This window comes from Xyrauchen texanus, chromosome 48 (genome assembly GCF_025860055.1).
Source record: "Xyrauchen texanus isolate HMW12.3.18 chromosome 48, RBS_HiC_50CHRs, whole genome shotgun sequence".
NCBI lineage: Eukaryota > Metazoa > Chordata > Actinopteri > Cypriniformes > Catostomidae > Xyrauchen > Xyrauchen texanus.
The window spans coordinates 2,000,492-2,024,277 of record NC_068323.1 but is presented as its reverse complement, the minus strand read 5'-3'; the positions used below and the strand labels follow the sequence as shown (position 1 = coordinate 2,024,277).

At 38.6% G+C, this 23,786-nt stretch overlaps 1 protein-coding gene across 1 annotated transcript in view; it reads right to left on the bottom strand.

Annotated features, from left to right (window-relative positions):
* Nucleotides 1-23,786, bottom strand: part of LOC127639455 (NACHT, LRR and PYD domains-containing protein 3-like) — a 42,748-nt gene that overhangs the window by 5,778 nt on the left and 13,184 nt on the right. The window contains exons 7-16 of the mRNA XM_052121509.1: nt 20,629-20,793; nt 12,290-12,463; nt 11,339-11,512; nt 11,011-11,184; nt 10,683-10,856; nt 9,525-9,698; nt 7,982-8,155; nt 6,647-6,799; nt 6,180-6,193; nt 1,874-1,935 (exon numbers count right to left, since the gene is read on the bottom strand). Of these exons, the coding sequence (XP_051977469.1) occupies nt 1,874-1,935; nt 6,180-6,193; nt 6,647-6,799; nt 7,982-8,155; nt 9,525-9,698; nt 10,683-10,856; nt 11,011-11,184; nt 11,339-11,512; nt 12,290-12,463; nt 20,629-20,793 (1,438 nt within the window). The remainder of the gene's footprint in view (nt 1-1,873; nt 1,936-6,179; nt 6,194-6,646; nt 6,800-7,981; nt 8,156-9,524; nt 9,699-10,682; nt 10,857-11,010; nt 11,185-11,338; nt 11,513-12,289; nt 12,464-20,628; nt 20,794-23,786) is intronic.

The window sequence follows — 23,786 nt, the reverse complement described above, 5'->3', positions numbered from 1 at the left end:
AGGTCTGACTGTGTGTAATTTATGTTCTATAACAAAACGTGAACATTTCTTTAAATGATTTTAACCACAGGCCTTATTCTACTTATCTGAAACTTCCACTATAAAAATCTTATTTCAGGACTAGATTATTACATCACCCTGACGTCCTTTTGAAGCGTAAACATTTTAGTCTCTGGAAGACATGAATGTCAGACATATATCATTATATGATTTAGAATCTGTCTGCCTCTCTGTCTAATTGTCTGTGTATCTGTCTGTCTATCTCTCTGTCTGTTTGTCTGACTGTGTGTCTGTCTGTCTATATATATATATATATCTGTCTGTCTGTCTGTCTGCCTGTCTATATACCTGTCTGCCTCTCTGTCTATCTATCTATATATATATGTCTGTCTCTCTATCTATCTGTCTGTTTATCTATGTGTGTATCTGTCTATATGTGTGTCTGTCTGCCTCTCTGTCTGTGTGTCTGTCTGTGTATCTGTCTGTCTGTCTATCTCTCTGTCTGTGTGTCTGTCTGTGTATCTGTCTGTCTGTCTATCTCTCTGTCTGTGTGTCTGTCTGTCTATATATATATGTCTGTCTGCCTATCTATATATCTGTCTGCCTGTCTATCTGTCTGTGTGTCTATCTCTCTGTCTATATATATATATATATATATATATATATATATGTCTGTCTGCCTCTCTGTCTGTCTATCTCTATATATATATATATATATCTGTCTGTCTATCTATCTATATACCTGTCTGTTTATCTGTCTGTGTATCTGTCTAACTCTCTGTCTATCTATCTAATATATATATATTTATATCTGTCTGTCTGTCAGATGTACGTAAGAGGAGTCACGTGAGAAGGGGGACCGGATGAAAAGCATGTCAGTTCAGTAACCACACGTGTGTCGTCTGACTTATTATTAATAAAATAAAACACAATAATACAGGTTGTGCTCTTCAGATCATCTAATGTGATTCATGTTTTATAAAGACACTATCTACACTACTGATCTTTTGTAGTGTCTAGTAGTGTGTGTGTTTGGATCTGCATGTAACATTAAGAGTAAAGGTTTTGACAACACATACAAACATTTTCCATTATGTATCTTGGATCTTCAGTCAAGATGGTTAGAATTAAAATAGCAGACTCAGGTTAGATATAAAGATGATCAAGACTACAAATGGGCAACTTTCAGCTGTCAACATTTAACAAGACACAACAGATGTTTGTAACTCTAACTGAGAGAAAATGATACAAACCTAAAGTCACAGTATTCCTCTGATGATGTCTTTAAATATGAAACGGTGTAAATCACGAGAGAGCAACAGCAGAACTGAGTTGAGCCAGGTATATGATCTGTGAGCGTGTGCTGAGTGGATTTCTTCTGCACACTAATGCTTACTGTAGTCATTTCTCCCTTTATGACAAACTGAAGAATTATTCTTAAGAGGAAAATGTTTCCAAACTTATTTTTTCCCCATTGTACTTTGACAACATGTTATTTAACACGAATCACTCAAAATCTGAATCTAAATTAAATACACAAAAGTTCTTCGACAAAAAAAAGGGGGTGTATGTGGGAAAAACACAAAGAAACTAGCAGAAAAAAATATTTTGACATTTTGTGTTACAAACAGCAGACAACAATAATACTGAAAACAGCCGAGATGATTTCATGAATATTTATTGAACTTTGTGCTCTCAGTTTCATCTGAAGACTGCAAAGAGATTTAAAGTCTAGATTAAAAGTACATGTCAGTCAAACAAGTTATTAAACTGAATCCTGATGATTAAAACATAAATAAATACTGTTAGGCTAATATAGATTTTCACATACAATCAGAGCAGTTTAATCTCAACATCAGAATATGATTTATACTGTAGTCCCCTTCTGATCGGACACATCTGTGCTCTGATGAGAGCGTTCTTCCTCTGTAACATCTGTAAATGCAAAAGAGAAACAATATGATCAATGTATGAAAGACGAGCTTCTTCCAGTCTGTGTGCATTACCTGTATGCCGGGAGAATAATAGCAATAATTATTAAATAATAATAAATAATACAGTCACATAAAAGCTGGTATAATCTGATGAATTAAGTGTTTTCATTTCATATTGAGAACTATTTTAAATGCAAAGTTATTTGAAGCCATTTAAGTTTGCTATAAAAAGTACATTATGTAAATAGTGGCATACAAATGAATGCCAAAATATTAAATGTCAAATAAAAATGTGAAATTAGTTGAATTAAAGATAAAAATGAACATTCAAAAGTCAAAATGTCATCTATGATGATTTAAAGCAGGACTACTCAACTTCAGAAAGGTCAGGAGGTGCAACGCTGGATCCATGTACCCTCGAGGGCCACACTCTTAATTTTTATGACATATTTTATATATATATTTTGTATATATATATGATGCTGCGATACCGCCTGCCTGATGGAAGCAGTGAGAACAGACTATGACTCGGGTGGCTGGAGTCTCTGATGATCCTCCGAGCTTTTTTCACACACCACCTGGTATAGATGTCCTGGAGGGAGGGAAGCTCACCTCTGATGATGTTTCTTGCAGTTCACACCACCCTTTGCAGGGCTTTGTGGTTGTGGGCGGTGCTATTGCCATACCAGCCAGTCAGGATGCTCTCTACAGTGCTGGTGTAGAACCGTGTGAGGATGTGTTGGTTCATTCCAAACTTCCTCAGCCGTCTCAGGAAGAAGAGGCACTGGTGAGCCTTCTTCACAACGGCCTCAGTGTGGACGGACCATGTGAGTTCCTCAGTAATGTGGACACGAGGAACTTGAAACTGCTGACTCTCTCTACCGGTGCTCCATTGATGGTGATGGGGCTGTGTTCTCTGTCTTTCTTCCTGAAGTCCACTACAAGCTCCTTGGTTTTTTCTGGATTTTTCCTTGGATTTTCTGATATAGATCAGTTCTGTTGTCACTGTGATTGTCAGCTAACAAACAGATGAGTGTTCAACATTCACCAGAGATGTGTTCAAAAACCATATATCCAAAACCAGACATAAAGATTTGTTCCCCCCTTAGCGTTTAGCGCCAAAGTAGATCACTAAAAATAATGTGCGTGAAGGTGTCTCAACGCCGTTACTGCAGAAAAAACTGTTTTGTTTTCCTACAAATAATGTTGTCAAGACGAGCACATATATCTGATGAGATATTCAAGAGATTGGACAGATTCACGCCGTGTTGAAGTGAGATTGCGAGCGTGCATGTTTGATTGACAGACCGCGCGTGAGCGGGTGTCCTGTGTATAAACGCATGCGCAGACCGACCGTCGCTCTCATAACATCAGCCATGCTCCGATATTATTTGTGTTTTATTAGTAACATCCTCTTGCAGTTGAATTCCCTCTCTAATGTGATGTACAGAACTAGCATAAATCCTCATGAAAATGGACACCTCACAATTCATACAGATTTGATCGGCTGCTGATAAATATATTTCTGATGATGACATCATAACGCTGCAAAAGATCGCTCGAGGGTCACATGCGGCCAGCGTGTTGAGTAGCGCTGACTAACAGGAATATTCCGGGTTCAATACAAGTTCATCTCAATCGACAGCATTTGTAACATAATATTGATTACCACAAAATGTATTTTGACTCATCCCTCCTTTAATAAAAGCACAAATGTGTGTTCCAGTGAGACACCTACAATGGAAGTCAATGGGGTTTAATCTGTAAACATAAAAATACTGTTTCAAAAGTATAGACACAAGACGTAAACAATATGTGTGTTAACATGATTTTATTGTCATAAAATCACTTACTAACCGCATCTGTGCAAAGATATAAACAATTTTACAACTTCATTGCCATGACAATGCAATGTCATCAAACCCTAAAACCTCAAATGTAAACAACTTTACAGCTTTACAGACCTGTGTCTTCGTGCCCTTGATGTCGATATATTCAACTATAGTGGGTGCTGAGACACGGGGGTATTCAGTGATGCCGCCGGTAGAAGAGACACTTGCGGGCTATCTCTCGCCGGGTTCGGCATCGTCATTTAAAAAGCCCTCTCTCCCCACAAAGCCTTGCAGGATGACCTCCACTTTAGTGGGGAAGGCTTATCAAGAAGCAGGTCAGGCTGGTGCTGCTCTGCACACAATAGATGTATTACAGGCTTACCAAGCTCACCTGCTGGACGACCTGTGTGTTGGTGATGCGCTCGATGATGCGCCACAGATCTTTCTCTCCGCTTCTGACTCTCAAGATGGTTTTTCTTATGGCGATTACATCTCTAAAGAGAATTGGGGACCTACAGGCTCTGTCTCTTTTGCCAGCCTGTTTAGAGCTTGCCCAAGGAATGACCAAAGCAATTTTGCACCCTCATCCTGACTACCTGCCTAAGGTGCCTTTCGCGACCCTACATCCGGTCACTCTCTAAGCCTTCTGCTCCCCACCGTTTGCAACGCCGGAGCAGCAAAGACTTCAGAGACCGTTTCCAGTCTGTGCCCTTTAGACTTATGTCCACCGCACTAGCCAGTGGTGTAAGTCAGGGCAACTATTCGTTTGCCATGGGAGCCGCAACTGGGGGGCGGCCACCTCCAAGTAGACTATGTCGCATTGGGTGAGGGACCCTACTGCCCTGGCCTATGAGGCATGCAGTCAAGCTTCGCCAGTAAGTATCAGGGCTCACTCTTCCAGAGGGCTTGTCTCCTCTAAAGCCTTGGCTAGAGGTCTCCCTCTGCTGCAAATTTGTGATGCGGCAGGTTGGTCCTCTCTGCACACATTCATCAGATTTTATAGTTTGGATGTTCATGCTACTCCGGGCTCTTATTTCCTTGAGTCGACATCTCAAGCTCATGTCTGAGACCTCTCGCGTTCTTGTGAGCATTCTACACAATCGTAGGGGGTCCGGACAGCCACAGTGCGGTGGCGTGGGTATTCTCGTTCCCAAAGCGCTTTTCTCAGTGCAGCATCATAGTGAAGCTTTTTGTAAAGGGAATGTCTCGGGTTACGTAGTGTAACCCTTGTTCCATGAAAAAAGCAGAACAAGATGCTGTGCTTCTTTGCCGCACTGGGATGCCCCAGGACTGCTCTCCAGAAAAATTATCTGACGACACGCTGGTGACACATCTATTTATAGCCCGGCCACAGGTATATCTAATGATTTCACCAACTGAGGCTATAAATTCCGGTCAATGTTCATTGACGTGTTACACACATATTCACAGCTGGTCATACATGTAGGATGTTCCCAAAGCGCTTTTCTCAACGCAGCATCTCGTTCCGCTTTTTTCAGGGAACAAGGGTTACACTACGTAACCTTAGACGATTTCATTGTTCTATACGATTCATTTTTAACAACATGCATGATATAATAAAAATTATGCATGGAAAAGGAACTGTCGGCAGTCTGAGTGAGTTTGATTCATTCATTAATAGATCGTTCATCTTATTAATGATATGATACTGAGCATAAAACAGTCTCCCTTTTGAATCCATGTCAAATTAGAGTGATATTCTAGTTTTACCTCATCTTTGATCAGGTTTTTAAAAGACATGGCCAGACGTGTATTCCACCAATAACGTTATAGCGACAGCAGTAGGAACGCACACTAGTGACCTGACAGGACAAAGAATAGAGATAAAGTCGCTGCATGTGTTTACGGGGCTTTAGGCCTTCATATAAGAAGATGGACACAAAAAACTGTTTTGAGTAAATGGTCATTGTGTCTTGCTGTAAAAGCATTAGGTACAGTACACACAGTTGTTTTAAATGAAAAACACTGGTACTGCTGGTATTATACAGCTGGAGTCTGTGGTAGTTTAACATGACACCAGTACAGACTTCTGTGAAACAATCGTTTCTTTTCTCATTTGACTTTTTATTTAAGATTTGAGAATATGAACTGGCTAAATCTTTTGACATTTTACACGCTTTTGTTAACAGCCAGATATGTTCTTTGCAATAAACAATAACAATTATATATAAAACAATATATACTATAAATGTTAGATTTTGATATACAGATAGCATATCTTTACACAGAGTCCTCATAAACACATTCTAAAGTAGAGTGTCTTCCTCAACTCCTTTTGAGGCTCCCTCATGTGTTGGTCACTTGTCGTTCTCTTCCTTTGTTGATTCCACAGGATCCTTAGTTTTAATCCCGGTTATGAATTTTAGATCAGACCAAAGAGTTTGAAACCAACCTTCGCTGTCTAGTCTGTGAGGAGGAAACAAGAGATAATAATATTAATATTAAACAGAACCATTTATTTAATGTTAAATATGAATTTAAGGTCAACTTTAATTATTAATCATGTAGTTCTTGATGTATCCCTTCTGTGTTCATTCATCAGAATATTTGACCACCCCTCCATACTTTTAATTTAACTTCTGTTTGGACATTAGACCTCCAAACGCAGAATGCAGTAACTTTGACAACACTGAAATGGGAAAAGACTTTTTGAATTGTTCAGGCAAATGTGTATTTTATCTGAATATAGTTGAGTCAAACCCATCTGTCACAGGACTGATCAGTCAGAGAGTCTGATTTTGGTCAGAACATTTTCAGTAAATGTGCAATAATTAATGATCATTTCTGTAAACAAATATAAGAGACTTTCAATATGCAATGATGCTCTATTTAATACAATGAAGAGAAATGTTTACTCACTCCAGTTCACAGTCTGAGTTTTTCAGCACTTCACAGAGCTGCTTCCCTGATGATGCATTAATTTTGTTTTTTCTCAGATCAAGTTTCTTTAAAGACCGCACTGTTTTCACCTCAGCCAAAGAAGCAACATCTGTGATTCCACAATTATATAGACTAGAAAGAGACAAACACATAAATAGAGAAGAGATTATCTTTAATCAATCAATCACAAAACATGCAATAACTTTAAAACATTTCCCAAAATATGTGAACTCAAGCACTTAATGATAATGTGTCTTGGTTTCGACTATTTCTGAGTGATTTTAGGCACCGAAATACCAAAACAAATTCTTATTTTCTTTCCTTCTCATAGATAGAGATGCATGATATTTCAGCACTATATCAGTTATTGGTTTATGTTGACTGTTTTTATTTATTTATCTGTATTAGTTATTGGATATTTATCGATGGATCTTATGTTTTATTATAGAGTCATTTTTCTACCTAATTTTTGATTACAGTAAGATTTAGATGACATTTGCCATTCATCTGACATGTAAAGAGATAGGATGAATAAAAATGCTATCATGAATAACTCTGTTTATGAATCAAATCAAATTTAATTTCAACGCTTACAACAATGTTTACTTGGAAATGTGTAAAAATGTTGTTTTTTTCCACTGTGAGTTATGCTTGTTAATTTATCTATTTATACATGTACCATTTCTCTAATAGGGGTAGAAAAAAGATATGGGGTCGACTACATATAAAGTAATTGTATTCCAGATCATATTTTAATAATTTATTTTGGCTTTAGTACAGTGACAATATAAAATCACACATAAGGGGCAGTGGTGGCTCAGCGGTTAAGGCTCTGGGTTACTGATCAGATGGTCAGGGATTCAAGCCCCAACACCACCAAGACACCACTGTTGGGCCCTTGAGCAAGGCCCTTGAACCTATCTGCTCCAGGGGTGCCGTATCATGGCTGACCCTGCACTCTGACCCCAGCTTAGCTGGGATATGTGAAAAATAAATAATTTCACCATGTATATGCAGAAATGTATGTATAATGTGTGACAATTGATAATTTTTTTATTTATTTTTTATTTACTTACTCTTTTTCTTGCACAGTATGAAGGGTATATTATACATGAAAATAGATTACAAGGGCATCATCATATTTGTGTGTTCTTGGCATCAAATGTTTGAAAGCCCCTGCTCTAATCAACATATTCAACTAATTATCATCAATGTATCAGTTATTGGCCATTACATGACAATTATTATTGACTTCTCTGTATCAGACAGATTTTAATGTTGGTTCATCCCTTCTTGTAATTGAACATTACTCGCCTCAGTTTCTCCAGTTTGCTGTTTGAATCATTCAGTAGATGACATATGTGATTCAATCCTGTGTTCTTTAGTTTATTTCCACTGAGGTCGAGTTCTCTCAGGTGTGATGGATTTGAACACAGAGCTGAAGTCAGGATGTCACACTGTTTCTCTGTAATATTGCATTCACACAACCTGTTGTGAAACAGAGAAGGTAAAAATAATGAGGGAGAGAAGAAACAAACGCTGTATGTTACTCTGTAAGGTTATATGCTAAAGTTAAAATACTTAAGTTATGGAGTACTGAAGTCTGAAAATGCTTACAATAACTGCAAAAATCTTTTTCACATGGGATCAGCAAAAGTCCAGTAACAGAAAGTAAGGTGAAGTTCTCTCATTTTAATTGCAATCTGATCATAAACTGCCAAAAAACTACAACTTTAAATGTTCTCTATTTTTACCATAAATACATCATTCATCTCAGCAGCTAATCAGCCTTTCAGTTAGTTTGCTGTTACTACAGCTGGCATAACACATTACAGTTTCATATGAACACTAATGAACCACACAAAATCCAAATCTCTGAGGTGTAAAACATTTGAACACAGAGCTGAAGCCAGATCATGACTGCATGTCTCTGTTATTTTGCATTCAGATAACCTGTAGACAGTGAAGAAAACAGTGAAGAGAGTTGAGAAATTGCTTTGTCTCGCTCACTAATATATATAAAAAAGGAATCACGACACCTGACCATTGAATTATTGAAAGTCAGTGAAGCGCCATGGCCGCATTACTAAGTAGAATGGTGAGAATGGTTGTGGCGTAGTGGCTAAAGCACAGGGCTGTTAATCAGAAGGTCGTTGGTTTGAACCCCATGGCCACCACCATTGTGTCCTTGAGCAAGGCACTTAACTCCAGGTTGCTCTGGGGGGATTGTCCCTGTAATAATTGCACTGTAAGTTGCTTTGGATAAAAGTGTCTGCCAAATGCATAAATGTAAATGTATATTAAGTAGAGTCTACTTTAGAGTTTATTTCACATTATAGACAATAGCAAATGTACCCACTATACATTCATATATGTAATGAACTGCAAGTTGTGTTGAATACAAAGTATAAAACCATTTAAAATACTCACAGAAGTTTGTTGAGTTTACAGTGTTTATCTCCAAGTAGAACAGCGATCTGCTTCACTCTTGAGTCTCCTAGTTTATATCTGTTCAGATTCCACTCTCTCAGGAGTAAAGGATTTTTACCAAGATTTATATTCAAATACTGATGGGCTTCTTCTGCAGAAGGACTTTTTAACAACCTGTAGAGAAGGGAAGTTACAGCAGTATTCAATTAAATTCTTAACTAAACTTTGTGTAATGAAAAATATATAGAAAATAATGCTCAATTAAAACCCCTGTGGCTTGTGCCGATTAAGGCAGTTTTGCACTTTTTTAATGTTCAATAGATTTTCAACTTTGAACAACAGATTGTGTAACTTACTGTATTACTGAAATACTACATCTATATATAATTAGACTGCATCTCATTTATTTTCCATAAGTTTAGCTCACCTTAAAGTATTTAATTTACAGTTTGTATCCTGTAGTAAATCACAGAGCAGTTTCACTCCTGATTCTCCAGGGTCATTTCCACTGAGATCCAGCTCAATAAGGTGTGAAGGGTTTGATTTCAGAGCTGAAGACAGAGATTTATATCCTTCTTCAGTAATACTGCAGTCTGACAATCTAGAACAGGAAAGAGTAGAGCTGAATAATCAGTACAGAACAAAATAAATCACAAAACTTTTTCTCAAAAAAAACAATATGTGAATTATATTTTATTCCTTGTTCAAAGTAAATGAAAAGGTGTTTGCAAGACAAAAACCTAAATACTGAAAACAATAAAAGGCCAAGAGTCCTTTAATATGCAAGACATCAACTTTTCTGAGTCTCTCTAGTTTAAAGTTGTTTTTCAGTCTGTCAGAGAGCAGCTTCACTCCTGAATCCTGCAGATTATTTTTGCTCAGGTCAAGCTCTCTGAGACTGCTGGAGTCTGAACTGAGACCTGTAGCTAGAGCTGAACAGCTTTCCTCTGTTAGATCACATTTATTCATCCTAATACAACAAAATAATTGTCAGTATGAATACACATAACTGAACAGTTTATTGTGCTTACTACAACTGCAATAAGTAGCAGTGTAAGCAAGAGAATGCACCCCATTTATTTTGGCTTTAGTACAGTGACAATATAAAATCAAACTATACAATTTAGCAAAGAACATATTGTTTATATATGACAATTACTCTTATTCTTGCACAGTATGAAGGGTATATTATACATGAAAATAGATCACAAGGGGATCATCATATTTGTAGGTCCTTGGCATCAAAATGTTTGAAAGCCCCTGCTCTAATCAACTTATTCAACTAATTATCATCAATGTATCAGTTATTGGCCATTACATGACAATTATTATTGGCTTCTCTGTATCAGACAGATTTTAATGTTGGTTAATCCCTTCTTGTAATTGAACATTACTCGCCTCAGTTTCTCCAGTTTGCTGTTTGAATCATTCAGTACATCACATACATGCTTCACACCAGTGTTTTTTTAGTTTATTTCCACTGAGGTCAAGTACATGACAATAATTATTGATAATTATTGGCTTCTCTGTATCAGACTGAATTTAAATGTTGGTTCATCCCTTCTTGTAATTTAACATTACTCACCTCAATTTATGCAGTTTGCTGTTTGAATCATTCAGTATATCACATATGTGATTCACTCCTGTGTTCTTTAGTGTGTTTCCACTGAGGTCAAGTTCTCTCAGGTTTGAAAGATTTGAACACAGAGCTGAAGTCAGGATGCCACACTGTTTCTCTGTCATTCTGCATTCACACAACCTGTTGTGAAACAGAGAAGGTAATATGCATAATATCTATGATAACCCTGGAAAATCACTGAAACCATGGAAACAATAGGCATAACTACTTTGTCATTTTGTAAATGTGTACTACAGGTGAACCCATAAACAGTTCAATACAAACAGTTACTAACTCTAGATTTTCCAGCTGGAATTGAGAATTTCTCAGTAGATCACACAGGTGTCCAACTCCTGAGTCTCCTAGTTTATTTCCATTCAGGTTCAGATGTCTCAGGTGTGATGGATTTGAATTCAGAGCTGAAGTCAGGATGCCACACTGATTCTCTGTAATACTGCATTCACACAACCTGATGTGAAACAGAGAAGGTAAAATTTATAATATCTGTGATAACCCTGGAAAATCATTGTAACCATGGAAACAATAGGCATAACTACTTTGTCATTTTGTAAATGTGTACTACAGGTGAACCCATAAACAGTTCAATACAAACAGTTACTAACTCTAGATTGTCTAGCTGGAATTGAGAATTTCTCAGTAAATCACACAGGTGTCCAATTCCTGACTCTCCCAGTTTATTCCCACTCAGGTTCAGATGTCTCAGGTGTGATGGATTTGAATTCAGAGCTGAAGTCAAAGCAGAACAACCTTCATCTGTAATATCACACTCTCTTAACCTACATTGAGAGAAAGAGAGAAAGAAAAATAATGAGGGAGAGAAGAAATAATCACTTTACTCTGTAAGGTTATATGCTAAAGTTAAAATACTTAAGTTACAGAGTACTGAATCTGAAAAATTTTCACAATATTCACAATAACTTCTTCGAAAATATGGGATCAGAAAAAATCCAGTAACAAAAAGTAAGGTGAAGTTCTCTCATTTGAATTGTAAGCTGACCATAAACTGTCAAATTACTACAAATTCTAATGTTCTCTATGTGTACCATAAATACATAATTCATCTAAGCAGCTAATCAACCTTTCAGTTAGTTTGCTGTTACTACAGCTGGCTTAACACATTACAGTTTCATATGAACACTAATGAACCACACAAAATAAAAATGTATATTTAGGCATTGACAGGAAAGTAATACTAACCATAGTTTCTCCAGTTTGCAGTCTGAATTCTGCAGTACATCCCCAAAGTGCTTCACACCTGTGTTGCCCAGTTTATTTTTACTCAGATCCAACTCTCTCAGGTGTAAAACATTTGAACACAGAGCTAAAGCCAGATCACGACTGCATTTCTCTGTTATTTTGCATTCAGGCAACCTGTAGACAGTGAAGAAAACAGTGAAGAGAGTTGAGAAATTGCTTTGTCTCTCTCGATAATATACTGTATATAAAAGGAATCACTGACATGTACATAGCCAATGTTCCCACTATACATTCATATAGGTAATGAACTGTAAGTTGTGTTGAATACAAAGTATAAAACCATTTAAAATACTCACATAAGTTTGTTGAGTTTACAGTGTTTATCCCCCAGTAGAGCAGCGATCTGCTTCACTCTTGAGTCTTCTAGTTTATATCCGTTCAGATTCCACTCTCTCAGGAGTAAAGGATTTTTACCAAGATTTATATTCAAATACTGATGGGCTTCTTCTGCAGAAGGACTTTTTAACAACCTGTAGAGAAGGGGAGTTACAGCAGAATTCAATTTAATTCTCAACTAAACTTGGGGTAATGGAAAATCTTAGGGCTTCCCCCGACCAAACATTTTCCAAGTCGACTAGTAGTCGTTAGTTTAAGCCATTAGTCGACTAGTCACACGTTTTTGATATTAATTTAATTAGTTATAGAAATATATATATATTGGGGGTATCAGGGAAAATCAGGGGCTGAGAAAGAATGTTATAAGTAACATTTCTAACACTGTTCTACATTACAGAGAAATACTAAACCATAATAATGAGCCTTTAAAATATAAATTTTATAAGCGCACACACAAAGCAAGCCAGCAGCAACACCTTCAAAAGCAGGAGTGATTCTGAATGTGTCGGAAAAACCAGCAAGAGACTGTCTGAACATTTTGCTAATTTATAGAGAGAAATGCTCATTAGGGTTGTGCTGACAAACAATAATCTCGGGGATTGACGATGGTCAAAGTGATTATTTTCCCATTAATGTATTAAATTAATTATTATAATAAGGCTATTATTATTATCAAATTAATATTACAAATAATTTACCCGTAGACACACAGACATGCGCTTGAAGAAACACACTTTATTATATTTTCAAGGACAGATGACAGAAAAGTCGTCTATGTGCATGTATGTGTTATGATGTGCAGGAAGGCAGACGAGGGGCGAGGATCTAAATGCAGGGTAGCTTTATTGGACAACTAAAATAGACAAAACCAAAACAAAAGAAATACCCTCAATGGGGAAACACAACAAAAACACGGACAACATACAAAGGTAAACTGGCAGGGTAAACATCAACGAACACGGGAACAAGCATCCAAATACATTGACGATCGACAAGGGAATGGAGAACAAACAGGGTTTATATACACTGGGAGACATAATGATGACAAACTACGATCAGGTGAGCACAATGACACAGGGCTGGCAGTGATGAGGGCCGGGGATCATGGGAAGTGTAGTTTTTTTAACAAAGACAAGTGAGACCCAGGGCAGACAACAAGGGAATCGTGACAGTATGACACGCTGTTTGTATGGAGGCATGCAGTCTTGTGGAACACACGCATGTAAAGGGTTCTCACTCTTTCTTTGTTTCTGTCTTCTGAATTGTTTTTTTTTTTTAAAGAATTGTATAATTTAGGTGCTTTGGTGCTTTGAGGTGCTTTGATTTCAGTTCACTTTATTTCCACAGAACAGTTTATTGTGAATGCAATTCTGCAGCCTATACATCTGTGATTAAATAATAAAATAATACAAACACGTTCACCTCGAACCATGATTTATTTTTCAGTGATTTATTATCATCAATATAATTATTATGTTTACATTTATAATTGTTTTTATGTATTAATTTGTTTAAGTAATTTTCCACCTGCACGTTTAGACGGATACTTGCCTGACGGTAAATGGAAAGGTGGTTACTTGTATATAAATATTATTTTTGTATATATATATAATTTCTTGGTCACTTAATTATTTTAATTGCTTGTTCATTTTGTTTGGAGTGCAATTTGATTTAAGAAATGTATTTGATTTAAGTTTCTCATTTTTTTATTTTGTTTAATTTCATTTTTAATGCAAAATCACTAAAGCAATAATATTCACTAATCCCTCATTACACCGATTTAATTGAATATTGTGATATATATATATATATATATATATATATGTCGTGAAGGAGGGAACAAAACAAATTTATTCACAAACATGATAACCAGATATCAAAATACCCTGGACTGATTATTTCTGTAACTGCTGATCTCCTGGTATTTTTACTCACAACAGCCTCTAGAGTATATAGAGAATAGTGAGAAAAACAAAAAACATCCAGTGAGCGGCAGTTCTGAAGACGGAAATGCCTTGTTGATGAAAGAGGACAATGGAGAATGGCCAGACTGGTTCGAGCAAACAGAAAATCTATGTAACTCATATAACTACTCAGTACAATTATAGTGAGCAGAATAGTACCTCAGAATAAACATCATGTCAAACCTTGAGACGGATGGGGTACAACAGTAGAAGACCACGTCGGGTTCCACTTCTGTCAGCCAAGAAAAAAAGCTGAAGCTGACTGACTCAACAAAACTGGACCATTATAGACTAGAAAAACATAGCCTGGTCTGATGAATCTCGGGGTCACTGCAGCCTCAGCTCCTTATTATCTACGATAGACAAACACGTTTGGACATTGATTCTGCAATAGCACACCAAAAACCAGTCTTTAAATACCTCAATGCTGACCCACTATTTTCAAAACACGACAGCAGAGCCCTTTGTCTGAGCCAACATTCTTGTCAGACTTAGATGTTGTGCAAATCGTCCCCCGCTACCCAGCATTCTACTGGCAAATTTGCAGTCTATAGAAAACAAGCTTTGCGAGCAGAGAGCACTGATCTCTTTCCAACGAGAGGCGAGGGACTGCTGCATTATCTGCCTTACAGAAACTTGGATGTCTGCAGAGATTCCAGACTCAGCCATTCAGTCATCTCCCAAATCAGTTTAATACTTTTTATGCTTGTTTATCGAGGGAAATAACACCGCCCTCGCAGAGAGAGCTATCATGGCCGAAGTTTCAGAGGTTAGTTCACTCTCTGTCTCTGTAGCGTATGTAACCTGATCCTTCTGACAGGTTAATATCAGTAAATTTGTGGGTCCAGATGGCATTCTGGGCAGCATCATCAGAGCATGTGTGAACCAACTGGCATGCTTTAAAATGTCCACCATTGTGCCTGTACCCAAGCAATCCAAAATCACTTGCTTAAATGACTGGTGTCCTGTTGCTCTGATTCCCATCATTAGCAAATGCTGATAGAGACTAATCAGAGATTACATCTGCTCTGTTCTGCCTGCCTCATTGGACTCTGTGCATTTTTCCTTACTGCAACAACCGCTCCAATGATCATGCCATTGCAACTACACTACTAACTGCTTTTTACCACCTGGAAAAGAGGAACAGATATGTGAGAATGCTGTTTGTAGACTACAGCTCAGCATTCAACACCATAGTGCCCTCCATGCTTGATGAGAAACTCTGGGCTTTGGGCTTAAACATCTCGCTGTGCAGCTGGATCCTGGACTTCCTGTCAAGCAGATGCCAGGTGGTTAGAATGGGCAGCAACATCTCATCACTGACCCTCAACACTGGAGCCCCAAAGGGCTGTGTTCTCAGCCCACTCCTGTATTCCTTGTACACACGTGACTGTGTGGCAACACATAGCTCCAATGCCATCATTAAGTTTGCTGATGATATGACGGTGGTAAGCCTGATCACTGACAATGATGAAACAGCCTACAGAGAGGAGGTGCACATTCTGACACTCTGGTTTCAGGAGCACAACCTCGGTGTCAGTAAGACCAAGGAGCTTGTGGAGGACTTCAGGGAAAAAAAACAGAGAACACAGCCCCATCACCATTAATGGAGCACCGGTGGAGAGAGTCAGCAGCATCAAGTTCCTTGGTGTCAACATTACTGAAGAACTCACATGGTCTGTCCACACTAAGGCCATTGTGAAGAAGGCTCATCAGCGGCTCTTCTTCCTGAGATGGCTGAGGAAGTTTGGAATGAACCACCACATCCTCACACAGTTCTACACCAGCACTGACTGGCTGCATCACCGCCTGGTACAGCAACAGCACTGCTCTCAATCTCAAAGCCCTGCAAAGGGTGGTGCAAACTGCCAGACACATCATCAGAGGTGAGCTTCCTACCATTCAGGACATCTATACCAGGTGGTGTGTGAAAAAAGCTTGAAAGATCATCAGAGACTCCAGCCACCCAAGCCATGAGCTGCTCTCACTGCTACCATCAGTCATGTAGAATCACAGAATCAGGACCCGCACCAGCCAACTTCAATACAGCTTTTTCCCGCAAGCAATCAGACTTTTGAACTCTTGATTGCTCATGGTCCGTATATCAGCACTGCACTTTATTAGCCTCAGACTGGACCCACATTTTATACTTCACTTATTAACACACTGACAACTGACTATTAACCAACAGCTGAATGTCAACATAACATTTAATTTTAATTTCCACTGATTACATGGAATTGTTTTTGTATACAGTCCTCTTATTTTGTGTATACTGTATATTGTATATATTTAGGAGTACATTGTATATTGTGTTGTGTAACAAGATGTGTAAATTGCATTATGTGTAAATCAGATGACTATTGTAATTGTCATACTGCTATTTTGCTTGGAACCGCACGCACAGTGTAGAGACTTTTTTTTTACTTATCTCACCTCAGTCTCAGTTTACAGTTCGTATCTTGTAGTAAATCAGTGAGTAGTTTCACTCCTGATTCTCCAGGATCATTTCCTCTGAGATCCAGCTCAATCAGGTTTGAAAGGTTTGATTTTAGAGCTAAAGCCAGAGATTTATATCCTTCGTCAGTTATACTGCATTCTGACAATCTAGAACAGGAAATAGTAGAGCTGAATAATCAGTACAGAACTAAATAAATCACTACAATTCTTCTCAAAGGAAACAATGTTTGAATTATATTTTGTTCCTTATATTAAAATAAAAAGCTGGCTGCAAAACAAAAACCTACATATTGAAGCCAACACAAGGCCAAGAGACCTTTAAAATGTTAACTCAACTCACATGAGTATCTCCAGTTTAGAGTTACTTTGCAGTCCATCAGAGAGCAGCTTCACTCCTGAATCCTGCAGATTATTATTGCTCAGGTCAAGCTCTCTGAGACTGCTGGAGTCTGAACTGAGAACTGTAGCTAGAGCTGAACAGCTTTCCTCTGTTAGATCACATTTATTCAGCCTAAAACAACAAAATAATTGTCAATATGAATACACATACAGTAACTGAACAGTTTATTTTGCTTACTACAACTGCTACAAGTAGCTGTGCTAAGAGAATGACTGCACCCACAAAAATCAGCAGTGTTTTGACTTTGAACAATTTATTTTACCACTGCACTACAGCACTTTGTGCTCTCTAGTGATATTGGTGGTTAAAACCTAAAACTGCAGGCAACTTTCAGAGGAACATTTTATGTCAGTTGCGCATCGGCACTGCCCTGTGCGGATGAATCATATTGTTTGAGAACTCTGAGATATTTATCTACACAGCACGAGTCATGACATGCTATTGTCAAGTTATTCCTTTAAACATTTATAACTGCTATATTACTTTGAAGAAAATGAACAACACTCTTAATTACATATTTTAATATGACTATTGAATCAACGTTATGAACGTTACACTTATATAGCAATTTATTTGCTTAATAAAAGCTTTATTTGATCCAATACACATTAATGTTATTAATGTACAACACTAAACATGAGTAATGTTGGATTCATTAAAGCATGAAAACCAATGTAAGCTTCAATAACCATACTTGAAAGAAATATCCAAGCAATATAGCAGGTAAACAACTTCATGAAACAATAAAATCAGTTAAAAATCCATTAGGAGAGTGAGGTTTAGCACCGCTAAAGGGAAAATTCACCCAAAAATGTAAATTCTCTCATGATGTACTCATCCACATGTCAACCCAGATGTGTATGACTTTCTTCATCAGAACAAAATTAAGATTTTAAGAAGAATATTTTAGCTCTGTAGGTCCTCACAATGCAAGGTTCCAAAACACATAAAGGGAGCATCAATTTAATCCATATGACTCTAGTGGTTAAATCCACATGTTCAGACACTATATTATAGGTGTGGGTGATAAACAGACACATTTGCAAGTCATTTGTTTTGTCATAAATTCTTCTCCCTGAATAATTGAATGTGATCTGAGATGTCTGAATGTGACTCACCAAAAATAGAAGGAGAAAGTGAAGGAAAAATGACTTAAATCTTGATCTATTTCTCACCCAAACCTATCATATCGCTTTAGAAGATATGGATTACTCCACCACAGTAGTCTGTAATACTTTTATGTTGTTCTTATGTGGATTTTGGCGCTTCAAAATTTTGGCACCCATTCACTTGCATTGTGTGGACCTATAGGGCTGAAATATTGTTCTAAAAATCTTTGTTTGTGTACAGCAGATGAAACAAAGTCACACACATCTAGGATGGCATAATTGTGAGTAAATGATGAGAGGATAAATCATTTTGGGTAAACTAACCCTTTAACAGCTGTTGCAACTAGTAGCATTAAATATTTCCTCAGTAATATATTTGTACTCTGGCATGACTACCACTAGATCACATATTTCAGCTGATCTCTTAGTATTTTTAGAGAGTGTTAGTTTAATCTACAGGATTATCTTTCCATTTTCTATGGGAAATTATATAAATAGGTTACAACTGGAAGTTTGTCCAAGTGCATACACAAAACTGACATCAAATTTGACCACCAGACCTCTCTCTTAATTACATAACATGATGATTGTAGTAAAGTCTTATGTTAAATGTAGGTTTAATATGCAAGGTATTTTCTGGCTGTTTTCTTTTAACAAATGAATATATTAACCTGAGTTTCTTCAGTTTGCTATGTGAATCATCCAGTACAAGTGAGAGCTGCTTCACTTCTGAATCTCCAATTTCAATTTGGCTTTGGTACTGCTTGTCCTCAGGGAAGGGGTCTGTGCTATGAGTTACAGATATAACGTTTCTTGTGCTTCACAAGAAAAAAAGTTACATGGTTATTAAAAAGGAATTCTCTTAAAAACAGCATATAAAAAATAAATATTCCATGCAAAAAGGTGTTTATAATTTATTTATTATGTCTGCAGTGTCAGGGTAAGAATGTTTCTAGCTGGCATGGTTTACAATACTAAAAACTTTACTTATTTGCTTATTTGTTCTTTTTAATACTAGTGATATGGGTAACACTTTATAATAAGTATAAAACATACATTAACTAATACATAATTAAGCATTAAATCATATAATAATGTGTATAATATAACAAATGTAATAATATAATAATCAAAAGCAATCTTTTATTTTTAGTTCAAAGTTTACTTTAGTTTTGTTTGTGTTGATAATAATATCTGTTAAATAAGTAGCAATTGAACTGTATAGTTTATGCCCTGTTGTTAACTTTCAGATTAAAAATGTTTGTCATGTGTCATGTTGTAAGCACAATGGACACTATAATTATATATACCCAAATTATTCATAATCTAATCAAATCAGATTGAAATTGGAATGGAATCAAAACTTGTGAGTGAGAATAGACTACAATTGGGAAATCTGTATTTGTACCCAGTCCTAATTGTTGTTCTTTATAAAAAGAAATCTCAAAGTTGTCACTTTTATTTAAAAAAATGATAAATATCCAATAGATTCTGACAGGGGTTTAGTTTATAATAAAATAACAGTATGTAAACTGTATGCATACACAATTTCAAAATCAGAAATTGTGTACTAACTTGGCTGTGCACATTATTGATGGACAATATTTCTCACCTGAGGCTCTTTAGGTTGCACATGGGATTCTCCATTATACCAGGGAGAAGCTTTACTACTGATTCTTCAAGATCTTTTCCTTTGACATTTAGTTCTGATAGAAACAAGGGGTTAATACCCCAAACTGAAGTCAGTGACTTACATACTCTTTCTGCATTTTCATTTTTCAATAGCCTACATGAAAAAACACATCTATGTTAATAATCATATAAAATATGTATGAAAAATGTGGAGGCACAAAAATGCCCCTGTGGTGAATTCCTGAATTTTTTTATCAGCTTTTTGTCTCATATACTATTCTAATTCTATCTAGTAATGGATTTATTCATTGTAGTGACTGATTCAATAGATGTATTTGACATAAGTAGACAACACATTGCTTTATATGTTTTAAAATATTCCTTCATTGATGTTAAAAAAGGCCCCAGAAAATAAATTTCAGGGTCCAAATATTGCTTCTTAATGATAATAATAATAAAAAAGTAAATTTCTGACAGAATCTTACCAAATTTTACAAAATTACTATACATTGATTATAAATAAATGTGTGGCATCTGCATCTGACATTTTTGTATTTCTGGACATATGGCTACTGCCTGGTTTTTAAACATCATTGAATTACCCATTTGGTCTTGTTTGCCATTTTTTTAAATAAATCTAAGCATATGGATTAACAGCCTCCATGTCATTCTGGTACCTTCATGTTGCTTTAGAAAATATTGTGTGAAATGTATTAATTGTTTTAATTACTCACTTCAGTTTACAGTTTGAATCCTGTAATACATCATAGAGCAGTTTCACTCCTGATTCTCCAGGGTCATTTCCTCTGAGATCCAGCTCTATCAGGTGTGAATGGTTTGATCTAAGAGCTGAAGACAGAGCTTTATATCCTTCTTCAGTAATACTGCAGTTCGAAAGCCTGCAAAAAAGAAAAGTCTTTTGATCTCTATACATAAATAAAAATAAATGTGGGACATTAAATATGCCTGTTACATATGTGTGAAGGTGTTGCAAGCTGTTAGCTGTTCTGGAACTTCTACCAGACTTAATCCCATAATTAGACACACCTCTTCTTTCCAAAATGCCTCTCTACAGAAATTCTCTTGAGACCATAGTAATCAGAAATACTGCAGAACAGCAGGTTCATGTTCTCAGTGTGAGAACATAGCCATGGCAACATTGAGGTTGCGGCTTTCTTTTCTCACGAGAGAAAGCCACTTCAGCCACCCCCCACATCATTCCTTCTTCCTATGGGATTGAAGACGACCCTGCTGGCGTTGAAGGCAATTCGGGGATAACGATGGGCTCGGTTTCGGCGGGTAAAACTCCACAAACCACCTGCACACTTGCTTGCTTCCGTCCGATCTCCTTCGAGCCCCGGAATTAGATGGCGATTTTGCCCCTGCATTGGAGAGCGTAACAGCGCCGTATGATGCTGATGACTCATCTGGGCTGCCACCTTCGGGTCTGCTTGGCCAGTCTGAGCCTGACGCACGGATGTCCGCTTTGTTGTTCCTCGGGCCAGGGCGCCAATCATAGCCACGCTATAGCCGAGAACACCATCAAGGCTTGTAGGACAATGTTGTCACTGACTGTGAAAGCCAAAAGCGCCACTGGACAGGCCGCCTCTGCCCTGCATGCCATGGCTCTCCTGCAAGTTCACCAAACCACATGGAGTGGTGGTGGCATAGTGGACTAAAGCACATAACTGGTAATCAGAAGGTCGCTGGTTCGATCCCCACAGCCCCCACCATTGTGTCCTTGAACAAGACACTTAATCCAGGTTGCTCTGGGGGGATTGTCCCTGTAATAAGTGCACTGTAAGTCACTTTGGATAAAAGCGTCTGCCAAATGCATAAATGTAAAATGTAAATGTAAGCCAAGGCACTTAAAGATCTGCACCTGGGTAGTCCCGATCCCGATGTGCTGCAGGAACTGCGCCCTGCCACCAACCTCACACTCAGAGCTACAAGGGTCACAGTGCAAGCACTCAGGCGGGCGATGGCCACCCAGGAATGCCATTTGTGGCTGAATTGGTCGAGATGTGCAACATTGACAAGGTACGATTTCTAAATGCCCCTGTCTCCCAGTTCGGCTTTTTCGGTGACACCGTCGACGACTTCGCCCAGCAGTTTTCGGCGGTGAAGAGGCAGATGGAAGCTATATCTCACATTATGTAGCGCTGTAGCGACAGGTCTCGCTCAGCAGAGTGGAGGCTCCACCCCCAGGTGGTCCTGTTGATTTGGGGCCGCTTCGGCAGGGCACAGATAGATCTCTTTGCCTCCCAATACAACTCCCACTGCCTACTCTGGTACTCCCTAATGGAGGCCCCTCTCGGTACAGACACGCCGGCACACAGCTGGCCCCGGGGGCTGCGCAAGTACGCATTCCCCCAGTGAGCCTTCTAGCACTGGTGCTGTGCATGGTCACGGAGGACGAGGAACAGATCACCTTAGTGGATCCTTACTGGCCCACTCAGACCTGGTTCTCGGATCTCACACTCCTCCCTGGCAAATTCCCCTGAGGAAGTACCTCCTTTCTCAGAGATGGGGCACCCTCTGGCACCGCGCCCAGACCTCTGGAACCTCCATGTCTTGCCCCTGGATGGGACGTGGAAGACTTAAGCGGTTTACCACCTACAGTCGTAGACAAGATCAACCGAGCCAGAGATCCCCAGGCAGCTCAAGTGGCATCTGTTCGGCAGTTCTGAACACAGCCACATCCCCAGTTATAAGAGGGTCAGTTCAGTCAGTGCTTTAATTCCTGCATGAGAGGTTGTAGGGGAGGCTGTCCCCTCCACCTTGAAGGTGTATGTTGCTGCTATCGCAGCCCACCACGATGCATTGGATGGCAAGTCCCTTGGTAAGCACGACTTGATTATCAGGGTCCTTAAGAGGCGCCTGGAGGTTGAACCCTTCCCGGCCAAGCTTGTTCCCCTCCAGGGATCTCTCAGTGGTCCTCTCAGGCCTTCAGAGACCCCCCTTCGAGCCGCTTGATTCAGTCGAGCTCAAAGCCCTCTCCTTGAAGATGGCCCTCCTGATCACGCTCGCTTCCATCAAGAGGGATTGGGACCTGCAAGTGTTCTCTGTCAGCGACACTTGCCTGGAGTTCGGTCTGGCAGATGCTCACCTCATCCTAAGACCGTGACAGGGCTACGTGCCCTAGGTTCCTACGACCCCCTTCAGGGTTTAGGTCATGAACCTGCAAGCGAAGCTGCCCTGGGAGGAGGCAGACCCAGCCTCTTCGTTGCTGTGTCCGGAATATGCTTTGCGAATCCATGTGGACCGCAAGCTGGCCTCTAGATGTTCTGAGCAGCTCTGTAGTAGCAATAATTCTTCGTTACTGTCTCGATTTCTCTCTCGGGCAAAGAATTGACTAGGGTCTTCATTCAAGTTTCTGAAAATTCTTGCACAATTAACAGAAACAAAAATAAACTCTGGTCAAAAACTGTGTTGCTCCATCTTACGTTCTAAAGGAAACGTGCCAATCATCAAGGAAATGCCAATCTTAAAGGCGTTAAGACAGTCCAATACAAAAACGGAGAAAACATTATACAATAAACAATGGGGGTGCTTTGCAAATGTACATAGATAACATAAACCTAAACTAATTTAAATATCTACTCAAATGTTTATACCTTTAGTGTTAAATTTTAATTATTCAAATTATGGCTCTTACAAGCTCTTTGTCTGCTTTGGCGGACAGCACAAAGGGAACGCCGTCTCCAAACAGAGGTTAGCTCATTGGGTTGTTGATGCTATCCCCTAGCCTATCACACCCAGTTCGTGCCCCCCCCCTTGCGGGTTCGAGCACGCTCTATGAAAAGTGTGGCATCCTCGTGGGCACTGGCCCATGGCATTCCCTAGCAGACATCTGCAGAGCAGCGTGCTGGGCAACACCCAACACTTTTGC